A 22,531-nucleotide genomic window follows, 5' to 3' on the forward strand; every position below is an offset into this window, starting at 1 on the left:
AAGCTGAAACAATCTTTCCAGATGTTTTCAGTCTAGATTATTTTCAGATCTTTTGCTGCATCACAGAGATAAGAACATAGTGAAATAGATTAGGTTCAACACAGGGCCATAGACTTTATATTGCTTCTTTTCTATATTCTCAACTGCTATATCTATGTATATAAATAAAAGAGGGTCAAAGACCTATCCTTGGTCTTGAGGCAGAGTGTCATGATCTGGGGTATGTCCTCACTGCTTAGGGCTCACCCCTTCTAAAGGAGATTTGCCTGGGAGAGTGCTGGCTGGGATAACTGGATAAAGCCAAGAGAGAGGTCAGAGAGGGAGCTGGACCATCTGGCCTCTTACAGTCTGAGCTGTTGAACTAATAGCTGCATTCCTAATTTTGTCCACCTGCTCCAGCATGCTCTCTTTTGATCAGGAGGAGAAATATGGACATTACTGTCTTGTTTCTGAAACTACTTCTAGTAAAGGGTGATGTGAAGAAGGGTTATATGAGCTACCACAGTTCTGTGTCAAAAATGCATGGAGAGCCTACTACATTAGTACCAAGTAAAATAATTTTTTTTGAACTGTTACAGAGGTAAAAGCTCTTGAATGCATTAATGGCATCTTAGAAACACTCCTTTGTGCAGTATATTTTGTAGTTTCTATTATGATGTTTTCTATAGAAAATACTTGGTTCTACCTATTTTTAGCATTATGGTAATGTTTTTGGACATTCTAAGAATTCTAGGAATTTTTTTCTGCTTGGTATTTTTGTTGAAATTATTTTTTTCATTATTTTGTACTTCCTTCTCAGTATCATTTTTGCACAGTAAATACAGGAGTACTTGGACAACTGCCCCTGCAGGAAGTTGAATAGTGAACTGTCCTATGTATATGATTTGGTTTTCTACTTTATTTAGGTGCTATAAGGAGGAGAATTTTACCAGTCTTCTTGACCTTTCATTCCTGTATATCAACCACTAAAAGCATCCAAGTAAAATATTATGCAAGTTTACACTTTTGTAGGAAACCTTGGCTTTTATATCAATATGAAATGAAATGCAGCCTTGTTACTTTGGGTGCTGTTATTTGGTTACAGTGTTAGAAATGCTTTACTTTTTGTTTACTGTGGTGCTGGAGAGACTTTTCTCCCTAGGTTCTGGGGAAAACTCATATCATATTAAAATATTTTATTTAAACCATGTTTGAATAAATAAGATTTTTGTAACATTTTGCTCATTTCAACGTAGCAATAAGTCTCTACATGTCTTGAGATGTAAATGAATGTCAAAGGATTTTTTCTTTGTACCTGTTGTTAATTTATGTTCCTGACATATTCCCTACCATCATGACTGGAATCAGTGGAACATATGCGTAATAGGAGAGGAAGATGGGTTATGCTCTTGATTGTTCATAGTTGGAATTGGAAGAATTTTCACAAAACAGCATTTATGTTTTGATTATAGGATAAGAGCAAATGGAAAACTTGTTTAGTGAATATAAAGCATATCTTAATGTTTTATTATCTTCAGAGTGCTGCCACTGAATGGCCACTGTTAAAAAAATTGTATTTTTATTTTAAGGAGATATGGGCTTCAGACTTCGGGTACTCCATGTTTATATGCACAATAGAGTATGAAGCAGTTGGATGTGGTCCTTGCTCTCAGACGGGTTGGATAGCAAATCTTCTGTATTTGGGAACTTCACTAACTTCTACTAAAACACCTTTGAATCAGAAGTTGCTGTGCTCTAAGCACAGGCTGTGATTCCAAGTTCTTTAAAGAATGGGTGGCAAACAGGTCTCCAGAGCAAAATGGAGCTGTGAACACAGCTGTTGACGTGCACTTGGGCACTGGTGTGTCCAAGCTAAATCTGCACGAAAGAAGTAATGATAAAATCAAAGGCAGTTTTAGCATATGCCAGCCACTGGATTATATACTTTTATTTACTGTTTTTATTAGCATGTGATAAAGCTTGTGCTGTTAATCTGATGTCTACTGAGGATTTGGAGGTTTCAGCATACCACTCAGAATTATTCCTGCCATTTAATAGGAATTTCCTGGAAAATTGACAGCAGGTTTTCCTGAGCAGCCTTGTAGAGACTTTCAGCCTTCATGATGGAATTTAGCAAGGTGTGATATTAGTTGTTATCTTTAATGAAAAATCATGGTACCAAAAGATTTGTGAAGGAAAGTAGGTACTTCTGAAAAAAAAAGAAGAGGAAATCCTATATATATGAAACTTTAAATATATTTCAAGCACCGGGAAAATGAATTCCCATAGTTTAGTATGCTATTTTTGTTGAGTTTGCTGGATACAAGCTTGTTAAAACTTTCAATTTGTAGAACTCTACCCCTTTTGTCAATGTTTGATTGATTCCTTTTCTCAAGAGGAAATTGCACTTAGGTAAAGTGCATGAACTAAAATGTATGGGCTTACATCTGATTTCAGAATTTTTGCTATCTATGCATGTAGTAATCATTTAACAGCATAATGTAAAACAAAAAAGGAGGTTAATCAGTGTCTCAAATAAACATTATCTTCATGTAACTGGGTTAGACCATCAGTGATTTCTGGCTCAGTGACATCATGAGCAGCTCCTGTGAGAGACAATGCAGATCTCAGTCACTCACCTAGAAGGGATGTTTAAGCCAGTGTAGAAATAATAAATTACTCTTGCTCTTCTTCATTTCATTAGTTTTAAAATATTAAGTAAAGGGCATTCTGGCTAGAAACACAGCACTTTCTTTTCCCCGAATGCACATAGCTGTAATTTTTACTTTCTCATTGCTCTAAATAGGCAGATTTCTTGTGGAAAGGTCTGAATTACTAGAATTTAATTTCACATCTCCAGAAGCAATGAAAAAAATAGTAATCAAGATGATAGAAAGCTAACATTTTAGGAAAACAATATGATACCTTCTCCTAATATGAAATTGATGCATTTGCCTTTGCATTTTAAAGTATAAACCAAGGAAAGATTCCCATTCTGTTTCAGCTCTGAAACTGTAGGCAGTGGAACCTTTAGGCTGTTGTCTTGCTAAAACAAAATCTTTAGATTTTCTCTTGACTGGGGAACAGGAGGAATTTGACACAATCATCATAGCCTCGAGCAAGGGACATTTGAAATGTGTTTTGTATTTATCTCATAGATTGAAATCTCCTGGAAGAAAAATATTTCTTGCCTATTGTGCATGTCAATTCTATCCCAGTCTATTGTGCAGGAAAAGAAAATCTTTGTGAAAATGATGTTTTGTTGTGTGCAGGAGACATGGGGAGCACTTAAATGCTTTTTTACAATGCTGAATCCTGGCCCCAGCAGCGCAGAAGACTCAGGAGGTATAAAATGTGCTATCCACAGCCAGAAAGGGTATGAATGTAGGCTCTGTGGAGGTGTTGCATCTGTTTTCTGGGGTGTGGGAAAAGGAACAGGGGCAACTGATGAAGCAACTGTGCCACAACCTTGGTATCTTCTGCTGCATCTATGGTATCTGTGGTACAGTGAAAACCCTTCAGTCTCTTAAAGTTCCCCAAGAGGCTTCCAGCTGGCTACCAGCTATCTGACAATGCCTGGTGTGAAATCAGCCTTCTTTTTCCCCCAAAACATATTCCCTGTGCTGCAGAGGGGCTGGTGCTAAGCACCCAGTCCAAAGCATCAGGCAAGGTAGCTGTCTATATTTCACTATATTTCAGCCTTTCTGATATCAGCCATAAAAAGTAGTAAACTTGGTAGTCCTCAGCCTCCTCATGGCTACAGGGCATCAGCTGTCCAAAGCTAGTGATCATCAGGAATAATTTTCACTCACTGTCTCTTGTGGATCAATGCAAGGAGGAAATGGGGAGAAAAGCCAGGAGCAAGGAAGGGATGGGAAGAGAACCGACTCCAGTCTCACAATCCTGTCATGCAAGCTCTGTCCTGAAATAGGCAGACTTCATGTTAGAAAACAATTTGTTTCAGCTGAATTGGAAAGCTGTTCTGCAGTAGGAGCAGAGCAGCATGTTTTCTTTTTCACTAGGGATCTCAGAGATATTGAAGATCAATGTGCTGATACTATGAACTTTAACAAAATCCTGAATCTCAGCCCAGCTACTCCCTTTGAAAGGTTCAGGTAAGCTCTTGGATAGGATGCCAAAAAATCTAGTAGACATTTTTTTTTCCTTCTTGTTATGGTGTTTGCAAATCACTTTCAAGGCTTATCTACGTCAGCTCTTACATCATGAAGCTGTGTTAATCCTGATTTTTTTTTAAAGGGTATTGTAATCTCTATCTCATTTCAATTCCTTTCAACTATGAGTCAGACCTGAGACCTCCTCCTTACCCTCAGCATTTTAGTTTGCCTTCGAGGTTGAGGTGATTTGCTTCATTGAGAAATTAATTTTGTGGGTTTCAAGTGGCGTATTTCTTGTGCTGTATTTTTTGAGAAGCCTCTGCATCATGGCATTTCAGGAACCAGACACGATTCTTTTTCCTTTGAAATAGGTGTGATAACAAAAATGTAAAGTGACTTTTTGTATTTGTGTTTACTTGCAATAAGCTACTTCCTTAAAGTCAAGATCCTTTAAGATGTGATGAAGACATCACATATTTAAGCTTGAGGGTTACCAAGAATTCATTTGGTTCCTATTTATCTTTTTTTACTTCCTACTTTAGCATTTATCTTTATTTCTATGTATTTCTACAGAGAATTTCTACCATCATAGTTGGCCTGGTAGCTGGCATCTTTCTTCATGATGAGGGCATGATGCGGTTGCTGCCAGCCTAAGAAAAGTTTCATCTCCACTTCTATTTTGTAAGACTAGTCTGAGTGCCAAATTAATTTTCCTCATTCTGGTAATTCTGTATTGATTCTAATCTGACCACTCCTAACTACTTTATTGCTCTTCAACCACCTGTTTTCCAATTTTTTTTTTTAGAGGATAGTTATTTTTTCCAATCAGGTTTAGGCATTTCTATTTTTGCTGGCGTAGCTTCAGTGTTTTTACAGCTTAAATAATGTTGGCTTCCTACCTCTCTTTGCCATTTTAGAGACCATACAAAACTGAATAATGATTTTGCATGCTTCCAGACTTATTTAATGACACACTGTCAAACTTGGAAAATTTCTGAACTAAATCCAGTTCAACTGTTAAGCTTAAAAGTTCTTACTTTTCTGGCCAAAATAGTATGATCTTTCTTTTTAGCTATAGTCTTAGAGGCAACCCATACATAAAATAGATTTATTGTCAATTTATTGTAAATGGTTGTCATTCAGAAAATAAACATGGCTGATAAAGAATTTATATACTTTGGGGGCTAATCTCACAAACCCTGAGTCTTTGCAGGGATTCTTTATTTATTAATTTGTAAATTTCCTAGAGTTATGAATGTTGTTTTCGTCTCTCATAGAAATGTCTCCTGTAGCTCTAAATCTTAACTTGATGCCCAGAGGCCACTCTTTGTAAAAAACTATTTGTAAAATCTGTCTTACAGAGATGTCAGACACCTAAGTGGCTGGCATATTTTGTAGGCAAACTGAATGAAGGTACATTATTTTTCTTTGTGGTTTGACATTTTTCCTGTTCAATTCTTAAAATAATGTCATTCCAATTCCTGAAGAGTCTTCCTTCTGCTTTCATAAAAGCAATGGCTGTAGCTAAGTTACAGCAAAAGGCCAGTGAATGAACAGCTACAGTTTCACCTTTTAGTGTCTGGAGAGTAGAAGAGTCAAGGAATCTACTATTAAACAGCAAGTAGGGATGACATTACCTCAGGAAGCTTAAACCTGTATTTTAATAGGATCAGATACTAATCCTAGGTCTGCATATTTATGGTTTGAGATTTATTTGACTGTCTGCAAGCTATGGATTTTTTTTTGCCAAAGAGCACCAATCTTTATCTGGCTATGAAAGTTCTTTATGACTGTCATCAGTTTCTTGTGTTATGTGTCTTTTATTATGCCCTGTGGTGCAATAGAGAAAGTTTTTCTTCCTTTTTTTCTGAACCAGAGACATTTCAACTAGGAAATTTCCACATAAATTCTTTTAGCATTTGACAATATAGAACACACAGTTAAAGCAGTAAGTTCCCAAAAGTCTTAACACACTGGAGGTAGTATCAGCTGTTGTTGCAAGGGAAGCTGTTTTTAATATGCACTGGAATTACCAAAGGATCTATAGGAAACTCATAGTTAAAAATCAGGGAAAAATAGACACATAAAGGTGTGTCACAGGGAGATTAACTAACTTTCCAGAGTCTCTGGGAAAACAGTGGTACTCTGAAAATTCAACTGGGACAACTTGAGCTATCCAGGGCTTGAGCCATGCTTTATTCCAGGTGTCACAGATCTGCTGGGATCACCAGTTCAGACAGCCTCTGTTTTTTGAATATAAGACAGGTCCTTGCTACCAGACTACTTGGATGTGATACTCCTTGGAGCTTCATGAGTCACTTCTTTTGGACAGGCGAGTCATGACTGCTTCAGAAAAGCCCAGCCCAAAGGCTAACCCCGATCCACTACAATGTGTGCAATATGGAAAAATGTAATAACTCAATTGAAAGGGACCCCAGAAGTCATCTAGTCCAATGTCCTACTCACAGCATGGCAAACTTCAAAGTTTTAGGGCAAATTGTCACTGTTCATTCTTATTGCTTGAAACCAGTAGCCTTTTAATATGTTCTGCTTCACCTTTTTTAAAACCCCTTCATTAAAAGGTTTAATTGTGCAAAATATAAAGAAATGTGTTCATTTATTAACCAGAAAGAAGAATAAATGCAATATTGACATATAATACTTTTATTGTAGAAGAATGGTTCAAATAGAATTATTATAAGCATTTCTGTTGTCACCAGTTTAAAACAAAATTGGTCATTAAAATTAAACTATTTCTGAGACTTTGAGTGATTTGAAACGAATTTACAGTGATTTAAGTGAAAAGTAAAAGTCAATAATTCAGTTTAGGTTTTTTTTACTGTATATTTCAGGAACATTAGGTCTGTTTCAGAATAACTTGTAATGCAATGTTTTAGTTCTTTGAATTAAATTTTAACATGGCTTGTCTCCTTGAAACAGATGAAATACAGCAAATACTGTACTTGGAACTTACTATATTACTTTATATTTATTATTGATTGTTAACGTACATAAAGCTCAATGCTTTTCCCTGTAGGTAATATAGAAAAATAAGTGATTTTTAATTTAGGTTTTTGTTTTTATTTTCAGGGATTGGATTTTGCAGCCTTCACAGGGCATATGTTTTTGGGTATCTGCCTTGTTGTTCTGGTATCCTTTCCTTTTCTCAGACTTCTTTATTGGAACAAAAAACTTTACAATAAGGAGCCAAGTGAAATTGTTGGTAAGTGTGAGTGTGAGAAAAAGTTGTAATTCTTACATTGAATATGTGCTAAATTAAAACTGAGTGGTGCCTACTACAATGCTGTCTTCAGATAAAAGTGCCCCCCTCCTCACTATCTGAACATTCATTTTTCAATTAATAATTCATATTTTATTTTTAGTAGTGGCATTTTCTGTTTTTTAGAAGTGGATGTTTTTTCTGGTACTAAGACCGAGGTTTTAACATGAATTATTAAATATCTTACAAAGTTTTCAGGAATATTTTGCATCATTCGTTATAGCCATAGGCATGAGTATCAGGATATTCTGTGTTGAAACAGATAATATCTACTCAAGGTATTGAGTTCAGAGTCCCAGGTTTTCCTTGCAACAAACATAGTCCACTGATGTATCCCCTTGCTGACGGTTTTCTTCCATCGAATTTTTCAGCAATCGTTTACTGGTCTGTGGTCAGTGAAAGACATTTCATCAAAGCAGAACTTTTCAAGTCCTCCCTAGCTTGCTTCTGTGGCTCTTCCTACCCTAAATTTCCCTAGTGCATAATTTTTACAATTCAGTAGAACTAAATCTATGTCTTTTTATGTCACTCACTTCAATAGTCTCTAGAAGTCTTAAAGCTATTTCAATGACTGTCGACTGTGTCAGTCCCTCTTTGTCTTCGTGCTTTTATGTTTTTCAATTCAGTCATTTTGAAGTTTTTATTATTGTTCTAGGGCTTCTCTTTCAGTGCTGAGATTTAATACTAACCCCCTAAATGTTCACAAGTTCTTTATGAGGTAAGAAATACTTCACTAAGTATAATTTATTAGGAAGCTTTGTACAAAGACAGTTGAATATAACTGTTTCTTCCCTGGGACTGATGCTTGTTTCACCTTTGGTTGCAGAAGACTTAAGATCCAGGCTTCTATTGACCATGCAACACATGTTTTAATGTGCTGTACGATTTTTCTGAACCTGTGTGGCATCTGTTTATCATGGAGAGGACAACTTTTGATACCATTGTTATATCTTGGCTTCATTTGTTATCTGTGGAGGAAGATAAGTGCTTTTCAAGACTAATGGAGCTGTCTATGCTAGAACAGATATATTGCAGGCCTTAAAAGTTTACTTCTCTCTTATAAGGAGAGTCCAAGGTGACTAACTGTGGCAGAGACTTTCATTATAGGTATCTCATTTAGGCAAAAACGGTAGTACCTTGCGGCCCTGGGGTCCTGCAACCACTCTGGCTTTCCACAGGGTCAGGTCCTCAGGTGCCGGATAGCTGTAGAAATAAGAGGCTTCCACCAAGGCAGGTGACTCTCAAGAGGCTTTATTCCTGAGGGCTCCAAATAGAGAAGGTGAGGTGGGCAGCAAAGGGAAGCAGCCACTCAGAAGGACAGCCAGCTCTGAGAGCCCCAAACTAGGGGCGGGGCAGGGATTATAACAGCAACTCGGAAGGCGGGACAGGGTACAAAACTTCCAATCAGGTGAGGGCATGAGGGTGGAGTCAGTGAAGAGTGACACGGCAACGGCCAACCGGGATAGAGGGAAGGAGTGGTTTCGGGGGGAGAACCAATGGGGATACAAAGAACTCAGAACTTTCTAGAACTGGGGAAGGAGTACACAAAGATTGACAGGAACAGGGGGAAGGGATAACAGATAACTGACAACTGCGGAAGCGGGAAACTACACATCAGTTGCCTCCCATGGTAAAGCAGGGAGGCCATCGACCACACCCCCTCCCACAGTACCTTTAGTGCCTTGCCTTGTTCCAGGGAAAATTTGCTTTAGGATTATGGTTTTATTAAAAGCTAGAAGTGACAGTTCTCTCCTGAGTAGATTATACTATGTGTCTCAAATCCCATCTGATAGAAAACTGAGAGAAGAAATTTCCCTGCTTAGGAAGATCTTCTGAAGACTTTTGGTTTTGGCTTCGATGTCTATTCAGCACAAGGTGCACTCTGCTAGTATAGCTAAAGGCCAGTCTTTCCCAGAATTTAGATAAAAAATATTTTTGATGTATTCTAGATATTATACTGACTAATTATTTTCTAACAGAGAATTTTTGTTCTAGATATTATACTTTCTTCTATATATCTGTCTGGTATGAGGTAGGCATTTTCATTTTAAAACTGATGAGACTTTTTGCACCCTTACAGGTCTTATCCAGAGAGTAAGAGAAATAAAGAAATTAACTCAGACCCTAAAATGCTTAGATTCTTTCCCTGTGACCCTACAAAGTATGATTTTTCAAAAAGCCGTCAAGAAAATTAATTCTCCCAACTGTAAACAATATTGATCCTGACATATTGGCATTATTTTATAAATATATATTTTAGAACATGGAATTGATACTTTTTCCCTTTTGGCTATAAAATTTTAAAGCATATGTTTGGATATTTAAGAAATAAAGTATGTAAGAAAACTTTAAAAATTAATCTGAAAAGCACTGACATACTATTTTTCCAGTGAAAGTGTGTAGTAGTGAAACACTGGCAAGCATATTTCCTTCAATTAGTTTCTTGGTAATCTTTGTTACTTGCACCTTATTCTGTTCAGATTTAGCTGTCTCCTAATCAGTATACCATGTGTTCTCATAATCAGCTGCTGGTCCTTTGCTGCAAACCTAATCAGGAGCTGTTTAATTAGAGCAAATGCTGGAAAGCCACTCTTTCCATCTAACATTTCTGTGAGAGGGACAGAGAAAGAAAGAGACCAATACAGCTCCATTAGGAGATAGCTGTCATGGTTTGGATTTGCAGAATGGCCTCCAAGGTGCTTCCGGGGGTCCTTTCATCTCCAGTTGAAATGGCTTTGTGATAGCTTCAAATGGCTTGTTTGAAGCAGCTGTTTTAATCAACTAAATACCAGTCCTTCCTCACCTTGCCCTCAATTAGCAATTAAACAAGTTATGTGAAATTTAATTGGTATATTATTCTCCCCAGATTTTTTTTATTATCCCTGTGCACCATGTGCTTTAAGCTTTTTTCTGCTGCTTTAGGATACGCAGATTATTAAAATGGATTAGTATGAATTTTAAAAACAGACAATGCTCTTATCATGAAGATACATTTTTATCTTAATTTCAACACTATATGTTACCAATGTTTTTAATCTGTTGGCTTTCAGACTGATTTGCAGCACCTCTGCTGCAGCAAAAATACCTATTCTTTCCTCAGGAAACATTGTCTACCTGCAGTGGCTTCAAGCAGGGTAGCTAACATAAGAAAAAAAACTCTCATCCATGAGAGAGAAAATCTAATGTTCATTAAGAATGAAGGGATTTTTGAGGATGTCTTTTAGCTGATAAACCTGCTCCTTGTTGTGTGTGATGCAGCAGAAGATGCTAGGGCTAGAAGAGTAAGCTGAGAAGGTTTGAAAAGTTTGTATGTATCTACACTTTCACAAAAGAATATTTCAGGGAAAAAAATATCTGATTGTAAGAGGAATTAAATTTACTGTTTCAACTGCCACTATGAAAACCTGAAACCAAAGTTTTTTCTTCCTTTATGGGTTAATAATACATTATTTAGTTCCTGGGAAATGTAACAATACATTATTATGTCTCAGCTGTCAACCTGTGGAGATGTGGACTCATTGTTTGGCAAGGTTGCTATCCCCAGGATCCCCGTGGATGGCACATGCTCTGGTGACAAATATTATTATACTGGCTATTTTTTGCCAGAGAGGAAGAGCTTTCTCCTAGCACAACTTTGGCACCAGTTCCCCATTTCTACTTTGTTGCTTGTTCTTTTTTCCAACTTTTTACTGGCTGAATGAAATCCACCCTTTAAGCAGGAGTGATAATAGCAGGAGCATTGTTATTCCCTCTGGTGTAACTCCCTGTCTGCAGCAGCTGGGAAAATACTGATGGTAGTATGAGAGTCAGCATGTAAAGCTGACAACAGAAGGAATTAATTAATCATAGTCATATGTAAAGTGCTTAATGTGTGAAAAACACAGTGCTGTTTCCCAGAACAGGAAATGTGGTAACCAGATGAGTGAGCAAATCTGTTTCTTTCTTCCATGTGAAGCTCTACAGATGTTCTCAAAGAGAATAAAAGGAAGAGGAGGAGGGGAAAGAACTACTGTGATGGCTTGCAAAAAAACTACAACACATAGGGCCAGGCACCTTTGAAATGCAAAAAGCCAAAATAAAGTAATAGTTATGTCTAGGGCCACAAGGACACTTCAGGGACACAGAGGGCACCTATGATAAGGTGTAGTGTAACATCAGTGTGTGTGCTGCTCAGGGTCAAAGAACAGTCTTTAGTCCTATTTTTGCTAGTAACATATTTGTAACTTCAGGAACCATTTCTTGCTAGAATCAGTGAAAGGTACATCAGTGATGTAGCTGAATTAAGTAAATTGATGAATCTCTGTCCTGAGGTGCATCTGTTCCTATGTAGGTATTTTACTAACTGCCACTAAAGCATACTTGGTATTTAATGTGATGTTGGAAGTAGTGTCCTGTCCTCACTTGGAAGCTGGTTCAAGTGAGGAAAGTAGCAAGTAGTATATGAAGACAGTAATGTCCAAGGAAAGGAATATTTCAATATGTTTTCAAGAATTCAACTTTAAGCTAAGTCTGAACGGAAGTTTTGTAAATATGCATTGCACTCTACCATTCTCACCTAAGATGCTAATTTCATTGGATTTTATGGGGAATATTTTTAATTCTTGAGGACCAATGTAGACAGTAAAATGTGTGCTGGTTTTTTTGTTTGATCTTTTTTCTCTCTTCTCTGCAATCCAGTTGTAGATGTTAACACTGAATCATGAATAGTTTAAATTTTAAGTCTCCTACTGTGAATCTTAGCATGCTGAACTAAAAGGTACAGCTTTCTTATGAATGTCCTTGGTATCTAAGATAATGTTTTTCTGGCACTGCTCTTTATTTGAAAGAACACTAAGACTTTCAGTCTCAAACAAGCTGGTAGTCCTAATGTCCCTTCAGACACTGTGTTTACTCCTTTTTAGATAATATATCAGGATCTACCAGGGCCATGGCTTTATATTTGAAAATGCAAATCAAAAGCTGTCTTTTATTATTTACACCTTCAATAGCTCTCCTGATGATCAGGAATTAAAGAAGTATGGTTATCTACTTGCCTAAATTGAAGATTTTTTTATTTTTAAATATTTTCAATAATTTTATGCTTTGATTCTTGTGTATTCCTTTGAACTGCTTTAGAGTTGATACGAGTATTCCACTTGGAAAAATAAAAACATTGATCTGCCTCTTCTTGCCTTCAGATTATAAAAAATAGTATTCTGACATTGCAAAACAAGGAGACTGTTACAATCTCATATTATTTGCTTAGTGCATCGATAATGTAGCCATCACAAGAAGGCAACTGTAATATTACTTTACCTGTCTTGTGCAGAAAGAAGGTATAATATAGTGTCATTCTGAATCAACAGAGCAGCACCTGGCAATTTGTTATACACATTTTTCATGGAAGGAATGAGTACTGCAAAATCACCAATGGGAGGGAAAAACTTAGTCCTAGCTCCTGTTTCTTTTACAGCATTTGTGCCTGTCTGTTCTTGTATCCAGACATCAGTTGTGAAAGGATTGCACAGGTATACAGTGGTTGTCAAGGCACGGCCTCTCCATTAAGAGTGTTTGGGTGAAGCTATGACAGAGTTTTTCACTTTCATGGTTCTGAAGTTCATTAGGTCTTCCTAATAAACAGAGCTTAAAAAAACCTGTTTAGTTCTCTGTAGCACATTATCTGTGTTTATTTCCTGCAGAAAGCTTTCACTGTGGTAGTGTTTCAAATACAAATGTAAGCTTGACAGATATTTTATTGCTCTGCCATTTTATTTTATCAAAGTGTGTTCAATGTATTAATCTCCATTTTTACTTCTAAACCATTGATAAAAGTTATGGTGAGTCTGAAGTAGGCTACATTGTTTTGCTCTTCTTCTTGTCCTGTTAAAAGCATTAGAAGAGACCATATATTTTGAAATACTCCAAAAGACTGTTGTCCTCTTGAAGCTTTATCTTTTTGGTGGTTTGTTTGGTTTTTTTTGTTTTTTTTTCTTATCCTTGGGAATACCATCTTTAAGTAGTGACTTGTGGCACTTTTTATTGTATTAAAAGGACATAGGCAGTAGTTACATTTTGTGCTAAGTGTTTTGGGACTGGATGTATCTAGTGGCGTTTGAGCAAAGTACAGTGAATTTAAGAGAGGTTGTTTTTTTTCTAAGGGAGTTTAATGCAAGACATCAGCAAAATTTGCTTTCATTGGCAAGTCTGGCAGTATGAATGAAAACTATTTGATAGTAAGCTGGAGTTATTTTTCTAGATTTCACACCTGAGAAAAATTTCCTGAAACAAACTAAAATAGAATTTTAGATAAATGCATTCTCAAAATACTTGACTCTTGACTTCCTTGTCCCATTATCAGTGTAACAGAATGAGGAATTTTAAGCACATTAAGCAATGCACAGAACCTAAATACATTCAGACTCCTGCTTTTAAAAGACGGGGATTGCCACAGAGGAAACTGAGGGCAAACCCACAAGCACTAAAGTTTGTGTCTCTAAAGTCTGACTTGCCCAGAGATGAGAACAGAACCCATGTTACCTAAGAGAGAGATATCCCACCTGTTGTTCAGGAACAAGCCAACTGAAATTTAATGTATATCTTTATCAACCATCCTGAAATGTAATCAGAAATCTAACTCACCTTAATATCAGTGGATTACTCCATCTGAGTCCTGTGTGACCATCATACACTACCAAATTGACTATTCCCATATGAAATCAGGATTAGGCTTGTAATGTTGTAGATTCTTTTGTGAGCCTGCTGCAACCTGCTCCAGCTTGCTTGGAAGATGACTCCTAGTGAGTAATTTAGGTGTTTGAAATTATGAGGTTTGTGATTTTCTGCCCAGGCTCCAGCTGCTCTATTGCAGGATGAGGATGCCCTGTAATTCCTATGTGATGGATGCAATCCTATGCTGGGTAGCTGAGCTGGCATTAGGTGCCTTTATGACCAAATGGGGCCTCAGATGTCATGCTGAGTTGAAAAGCTTATAAAATTCTCTGTACTGCTTTAAGCAGCATTGTGCACATTTCTTGTGTTCCTTTGCATGCATTTAGCTGCCTAAGGCAAAACATGTTTTGATGTAGTTTTGAAGACCCTGCAATATTTATGCCTATGCTTACTATATATATACTTATCCACTATAAAGGACCAACTGGATTATTCAAAGGAATAAACCCAAGAATATTCCAGGGGTTGGTTTTTTGTTTGTTGGTTTGTTTTGTTTTGTTTGTTGGTTTTTCTAGATTTAGATCCTCATGGTTGTGTTCTGTTGGGGTGTGCTGCCTCTAGGAGAGAGGTATAAGCGCTTAAACTGGAATATCCCTCAAAGTGAATTTTTTCTGCTCATTGGTTTCAAATTTTGGATTTAGTTTCTGCACTTAGAAAATAGAGATGTCACGATCTAATAATGCTTAGAAGATTGGTTACATCACATGAGGGATTTAAAAATTACTAAAAGTTATAGATATTACTATTACTAGTTAAGCTAGAATTCATGATACTTAATTTGCTTTACAGTTGGCATTTAAACATAAAAAGTCTCATTCTGAGAATTTGGCTATGAAAAAATTTGCTTTACCAAAAATCGTTAAACTACAGTAAAATGTGGAGAAAAAAACTAAACAACTATTCAGATGAACATACTCTGAATGCTGTTAGATACAGCCCAGCAGTGCAAACTTGTGTTGCTTGCAAAAAGATAGTTTATGCAGTTAGTGCACGTGCAAGTTGAAAATTGTCATTTAATGATAATTCTTATCATCTCATCAAGGTTGGTCATGCTCTTCTGAGTATCTTCAATTAACAAAGCTGGCCTTTTCAGATTCTGAGACTGGGAATTAATTACATTCAGTTTTTGAGGATGTTTTCTTTGTTATTGGCAGCTGGGTGGGAGGAAATGTGTGATTACTCAAGTAAAAATCAATCTGACTATTAATTGTCAGATTGCACAAGTAATATGCAGTTTTCAAAAGAAGAATATTTAGTAAAATGCAAATAATTTTTCTCAACTGTCACAGTCTGGGTCAGCAGCTGAAATTTTGTTAAGCTCTGTGGGTCCAGGATGTAATGTTTGTGGTTTCCAGGGCAAAATATGATCAATAACAAAGTCAGAACAGATTAGGAGCATAGTGTTTACATGTTTGAGGAGCCTTTATTTGATCCTATAACTAAGTTGAAAAATAATATTTTATTGTTAGAAACTGAGTTTTTTCTATTTTCTTGTTGGAAATAATAATGCTAGGCATATTGCTGTTGTGCCTTGGGGTTTATGAATGTATGGCATTCACGAAGGTTTTAGTATCATGATGAGCTGAATTCTCTGACTGAGCTGTGCTGCAGTCCTCCTATCTTCTTGTGATCCAGATCACTGCATACTAAACAGCTTTGCTCCTATCACTTTGGCTGCTGGTGCTATGGTTGCAGTCAAATGTTAATTTAGCTGCTTTAATGAGAAACTGCTGTGTGAGACTCACCATGTTAGTTACTGGCTATAGACCTGACAGTGGTAGATGGTAGATTACATTGGATAGAAGGCTGATCCTCCATAAAGCTAACCCTGCAAAAACCCTGTGGATTGGGTTGACAAGCAAGTGGAGAGAGCTCACTCTGGTATAATATAACCATTAGATTTCATCTGAGGGGAGTACAGGAACTCATGGACATGGAGAAACTGAGTCTGAGACTATCCTGAGATTCTATTCAGTGGCAGCCAAATGCTGCACTTGTGCTGTCTTGGCCGTAATTTCAAAGTGATTGATAAGACTCTGTGATTGTATTAAGCCCTTGTCCATGTGTAACACAGTATGTCATAATATATCAGATGTTCCCAGACTCTGGGGGTTGCTGCCTAAATGGTTTTGCAGTTATGAAATGGCAGAAGTATATCAAGACCTGAAGCACTTTGTCCATGTTAATTGTTGCTGCTGACTTCAAGGTTCTGCATTATTTTTCCTTTAATAAAAGCATTACTTCTAATAAGTATGTATCACCTGATGCCACAATGGGCTATTAACAATAAGAGTGTGCATGAAAGAGAAGAGAAACATTCCGTGGGATGACCTAGAAAACCTCTGCACAAGTCGTTACTGCAACAGGAGTTGTGGGATAGAAGTTCTATCAACAGTTCTGATTTTCCAAGTACCGTTTGCTCTGAAGTTAACTCCACAGCAGGTCAGATGTTCACATCCTTTGGATGTTTAGAAAACCAATGACTGAAAAATCAAGCATGCACTTGCTGTACATAAAAGCACAGTCAAAGCCATGTGAAGACATGCATATGTTTTTTAAGGTAGATCACGAAGCACTAGTCCAACTTTGTTCAACCTGGAGATTAGCTCCAGGGCATTTCAGATGTGGAACAGAAATCTGCAACGCAAGTCATGCTGCTTTCCACTCTGTGGATTTGTTTGTGGCACAGATACAGAGATGATAGCTGCCTCTTTCTGAAGGAGAGAAGATAGAGATTCTCTATATAAAAATAACTGTGGAGTACTTGCATCTCATTTAGGTGGTGAATGAGTCAACTTCCCTCTATCAGCTAAACCCTTGGTGAAATTTCACTTGGAAAGGATGGGGAGAAATGCTATGGCAGGAGGAACAGATGTCCTCAGAAAAGTTGTTGCAGAAAAGACAAACTGTAGGGAAGTAGAACAGCAAACTGGTTGCTCATGCTTCATGAGCCTTTGCCAGAGAGAAAACAAAACACACTCTTTCCCTTGGTCTGATGACAGTTTCAAAGCTGCAGTCCTATTCACTCAAAAATCACATAAGAATGAAGTACAGAAAGGCCTTTTTTTCCTTCTGTGAGTGAAAATTACTGCTGCTATACCTGTGTGTCTCACAAATGTTGATGCAAAAATAAATGATGGCTAGAAATCATGTGGATCCTTTGATAAACAAGACCTATCCATATTGTAATATAATTTTGTTCCAGATTATGCTTCTGGCAAGAACCACCAAATATATTACAAAGGAAAGTGGTCGATTTGGCATATTTTTGGAATCTGTGTTTCAGGTATAAACTGGCTTTCAGGTATAAACTGGCTATTCAACAGTATGAATTTGTATTTCTGGTCTTACACCGTAAAATTTAGGCAAGCATTACCACTTTGACAGATGTGTGCAGATTTTAAGCCACAAACCATACAAAATCCCTTTCTTCTGTGTCAACCATGCATACTCTGGACAACTTTTATTAAATATTTGAGTTTTTTTAAGTCTAATTCCTTCTCATGGTCAATCTTTATAAGATTCACTCTGCATTATTGTTATGAATACTTACTTGTAAAGGACACTGGGGAATTGAGCATGTTTGATAGCAGGTATCATCACCCTCTAGAGGATTGCAACATAAAATGATACCATCACTGCCTACAACAAAATGTGTTTGAATTTTCCTTATGTAAGTAAATATTTTTGCTATAAATAATTCTTATAGCTTGTTTACATGATGTAAAGAGTTACGCATCCATTTTCAGGACAAGAGCAACTTGCTGATTGAACAGGAATCTTAAAACATAAAACCTTGGATTCTTGACATATTGTCTTCAATGATATGAAATTTGAGTGGGACAGAAAAGAAGGATGAGGAAACATCCTGTTGCTTCAACAGGAAACATTTGCACAGACAGTTTCTGAATTAATATTCTGATTTTATTTCTTTAGTGATTTCCTGTAAAATTCAAACGATTTTTTGGCATGGCCAATTTAACATCCTCCTTGAACAGGAATACATGTTTTTTTGGTCACTCTCCAAGGCCTCAGTGGTACAGGGAAAATATAATCAAAAAGGATTAAAATTTCTGAGAATCTGATTTCAAAGTGTTAATCACTCTGTGTGAACTTACACAGGATCAGATATCATCCAGGTCAGCATGAAAGTGATGGTTGCTGTGTTTACACATATTTTCAGTGCCTAAAAATTAAATCCTCTTAGGAAACCTTTAAAATACTATTAAATGTTATTCCATATAACAGTGCCAAATTTCACTTTTGCCTTACATAGACAAAATTGTTTGTATGAACACAGAGTGAATGGAAACATGCTGTCTATTTTCAATACTGTGATGGAGCATTAGCTGTAATTCCTGACTACATAGGGAACTGGTATCTCTTAGCAGTATAATAATGTATACTGACAATTTGTTTTCTCTTGAAAATTGAATGGGCCACAATTTTAGCCCTTAAGCTTGTTGAAGATGTTTGCAAGCATTTGAAGGCAGTACTACTTTTTTTTCGTTGCAAAAAGACTTTGTGATTAATTTATTAAAATTTTTTAAAGTTTCTATTTATTTTTCATTCACTTCATCTCTGAGAAATGAATGACAAAAGCAGCTTCCTGAGTGGAAATGTGTTGGGAAACCATCCCAATAACTTTAACAGCTTTGAGTCCAGAGCACAGTGCACATCTCTGGTTTCATACGTGTTGGACTTCACATTGATGCAATTTTGCTTCTTTTCAGAGCTGAAACATGAGATCTATGTTTGGAGGCTGACAGCTCAGCGCATCAACCCAGCCAGCAGAGAGGAGACTGCTGTGAAGTGCCTCTTGATGCAGAAAGTGCTGACTCTGGAGATGCTCCTGAAGAAGAAGCTGAGGACATTTCACAGGTAAGCAAGGACCAGCATGTCCAACCTCCCGTTTCAGGGATCGTCACCTCACAAGACCTGCATTCCTAGCTCTGTCATGATGAGGTGGATGCCTGGGCAGAAAGGAAAAGCCACTCTCAGTCTCAGTAAAACACGAAGTATTTTAGGACAAAACTGATATGTAAGACCTGGAAAATGTATTTGTCAATATGACCCAAAATTAAAGGCCTAGAAGTTTCAGGCAGCTTTCGGTTTTAAAAGGTTACAAATATATCACTACACTTTTCCTTACAGTTGTGGCTTCAGCACAGTAAGATGCTGGAGTTTCTTTTGGTTTTTTTACTGAAAATATCAAATTCTCTTCAGTGAATGGGGGAGTTAGAAAAACATTTCACCAGTGACTTGCTGTGTTTTACAATTATTCCATAATCAAAATTTCAGTGTGGACCTGAGTGCAGACATATTTTTATGTACAGAAAAGAAGTTTACATAAACTATGACTAGGAATAATGACATTGTTTTTAGATTCTAGCAGATGTTATGCCATGGAATTTGATGACTGAGAATAGCAGCAATAAATATTTTGGATGTTAATTGCCAAAAGTGAGATTGGAATAATTAATTTCAATTAATAGCTTTGTTAAAGAATTTGAGCAAGAAAATGTAAATATGATTTCTTGAACTATTCAAATAATAAGATTTTTCATATAATTTTTGCTGATATTGTGTATTTTGAATTGAGTGACAGTATTAACACTTCAAGACAAATAAGGCTGTTAAAATTGCCTCCTTTTCAAAAGATTTTAAAATTCTCAGAGTTTACAATATTCTAAAGAGGACCCTTCTGACTTACCAATAAAAATTGTGTATTTAATCTTGAAAATCAGGGTTCCTCCAGCACAGCACATTTACAGCAATGCAAAAAATTCATTAGCATTAACAACAGAGCTCCTGAGCTGCAAAGCCCAAGGCTTTTTGCTGGAGGCCTGACTGCACCGATAACACGAAGTTGTTTGGATCGTACAAACTTCATTATAAAATGCAAATGTGAAACATATGCATTCTGACTTGCTGATGTTAGCACACGACCCTTGTTTTATCACAGCGGGACACACACATCAGCTCCTGAAACTCTTAGGGGAACTACACATTGCAGATAGCGAGATCCTATACTGAGGTCTATATCCTGGAGTCCAGCTCCTTCCCAGCATGTGGCTTTCTTCATGAACAGAAGGGTTTAAGTGGAGCTTGTTACAAAAGTGATGCCTTAAGTGAATGCCCATGGGAATTTTGCTGCTGGATGTAAGAAGGCCATGACCCCTTTTTGGTATGAGTTACTCCACACAGGGAAAGAGGTGATCTATATGTGATGGGAGGGATTTTTTCCAACACTCTTGCCAGAGCTCTGATTTCACTCTGGAAAAAAGTAGGTGTCATTTTCTTTCAGACAAATTTCACAAGAAGATAAAAACTGGGAAACAAATATCCAGGAACTTCAGAAAAAAGTAAGTAGATCACAATTTTTCTCAGTATTCATGTAAATACATATATTTTTAGATAGTGCTTTAAATCTAATGAAAATTAAATTTTCATTAGAAGCTTGCTCCACAGCTTTCTCCTTTGAACCAGCCTTAGCCCAAGGCTGCTTTTACTGCTCTGCTTAGGTTTAGGGTTATGCCTAGGGTTAGGGATTTGAAAACAAAGCCCAGATCTCTAGGCACAACTCTCCTGATAGTCAAAATGTTAGCAGCCAGGGTAGTTGTCTTCTTGGTCAGACAATGTTATTGAACCACATGGTGAGGTTTTTTTAGGTTTTGTACTTTTGTTCCTTAGAAAACTATAACTTAAAGAATGAAGTAATGATTCAGCAGTGTTTTCTTGAATTTTAATCCATAGCCAGGAAGGCTCAGGAGATGTCAGTAAATTGTTTTTTGCCATGATGAATGACTATATAGTGCACTCCTCCTAATGTACCCCATGCTGATTCTAATTTAATGCATTTTGGTGACAGTACTGCTTTTATTGTTCAAGTCGGGATAAACTACTTTTTAAATCCAGTTCTCTTAGCTGTGCAGACACTAGCACTGCTTAAGTCTTTATGCTGAAACTGAGAAGATGAAAACTCTGTAGTGGGATTAATGTCTCCTAAATTTTATTATCTAAGTGTCACAATCTCTCTACCTCAGTGGCATCACTAATGGATCAGGCCTATGTCTGAGACCTAAAGTCCTTGATTTGACTCCTTGGAGTTCAAGTCCTCGACTGGGAGAACGCTGTCCTAGGTGTTACACCAAACCAGAGCAAACCCAACAGATTTTCTTTACACCTATTTCATGGCATTGCATAAGAGACTAACTTTTTAAACAAAAAAGACTTACTTGTATTTTAGTAGAGCTTTAAACTATGTGAAACAAGATACGAACTCGGCGAACCTGGTCTGGGAGAAAGTGATTCTCTGGAGTGGTAGTGAAAGCAGAGACACGATGGAAACCACTGGGTGTGAGGGCTGAGGGCACATGAAGACAGGAACAGTGAAGCAGAAGCTGGGCATGGAGGTGTACAAACTCTGTAGAGATGAAGGGCTTGGCAATTTCATGAGAGTTGTAGAGGAGGTGTGAAAGCTTTGACCTCTAGATTAGCTTATAGGTTTTCAGAGCACACCTGAGAAAAGAAGGATAATTTTGTCCTGGTTTTGTCCCAAAACCACAGAGTTCTCAGAATTCCCACTCTGGTAGGAGTTGCATTTCAACCCTACTTTACCCTCTGGACTGAAGTTGTGGAGGGGATGCCTGGATACAGCTGAATGTATGCAGCAGGTACTAGATACTTGTACCTCTTAAAGCCTGTTGGACCACATAATCATGTTTTTTTTTTTATGGGTATGCATAAGATGCACACCTATAAAAACTATTCAGGTAGTTATGTCTTTTATGCTGAAAAGGAATATACAGGAACAGCAGTTTGCACTTCACAAATGCTTTTCTGAACCCTATGCATAAAACATTGCTCGTTCTTTAATACAATTATTAATTTTATTTTCCTGTCTGTCTCCAGCACAGAATAACAGACAAAATTCTTCTCATCAAGTGTCTGACAGTGCTGGGATGTGTTATTCTTATGTTTTTTCTCAACTCATTTGTTCCAGGCATCTACCTGGATCTCGGTAAGTTTCCTGGTTTTGTTCTAAGGAAAATAAACAGCCTTCCTGAAAAAAAGCCAGCTATATCTTTCTGAGTCTTGATCTTTTCAGAAAGGCATTTTTTGTATGTTTCTGTCCTCACAGTTCTACCAGGTTAAGCAGCAGTTTCTCTGGGAAGAGAAGAGCAAGTTTTAAAAATTCAGTCACGTCCCAGTTACCCCAGAAGGAGTAACAGAGAGTGCTCATGACTGGATTTCCAATACTAATGAGCTGGCTAAACATTACAGAATGAGCAAATTTGACCTTGGCATCATTTGCACTGTTTGAGTGAATGACTAAGATGCATCAGGGAGATCAGAAAATAATCACTCCATGGGAGAACAAAGAAGCAGTTTGGCATCATTTCTTAAGTATAAGAAAGCTCTTTGTATAATTTACATGTCTCCATTA

At 37.1% G+C, this 22,531-nt stretch overlaps 1 protein-coding gene across 1 annotated transcript in view; it reads left to right on the forward strand.

Annotated features, from left to right (window-relative positions):
* OCA2 (OCA2 melanosomal transmembrane protein) overlaps nt 1–22,531 on the forward strand; it is a 156,678-nt gene that overhangs the window by 53,777 nt on the left and 80,370 nt on the right. Inside the window, exons 14-17 of the mRNA XM_041717364.2 lie at nt 7,185–7,317; nt 18,816–18,963; nt 20,390–20,447; nt 21,997–22,105. Coding sequence (XP_041573298.2) covers nt 7,185–7,317; nt 18,816–18,963; nt 20,390–20,447; nt 21,997–22,105 — 448 coding nt within the window. The remainder of the gene's footprint in view (nt 1–7,184; nt 7,318–18,815; nt 18,964–20,389; nt 20,448–21,996; nt 22,106–22,531) is intronic.

The sequence above is a fragment of the Taeniopygia guttata genome, chromosome 1 (genome assembly GCF_048771995.1).
Source record: "Taeniopygia guttata chromosome 1, bTaeGut7.mat, whole genome shotgun sequence".
Taxonomy (NCBI): Eukaryota; Metazoa; Chordata; class Aves; order Passeriformes; family Estrildidae; genus Taeniopygia; species Taeniopygia guttata.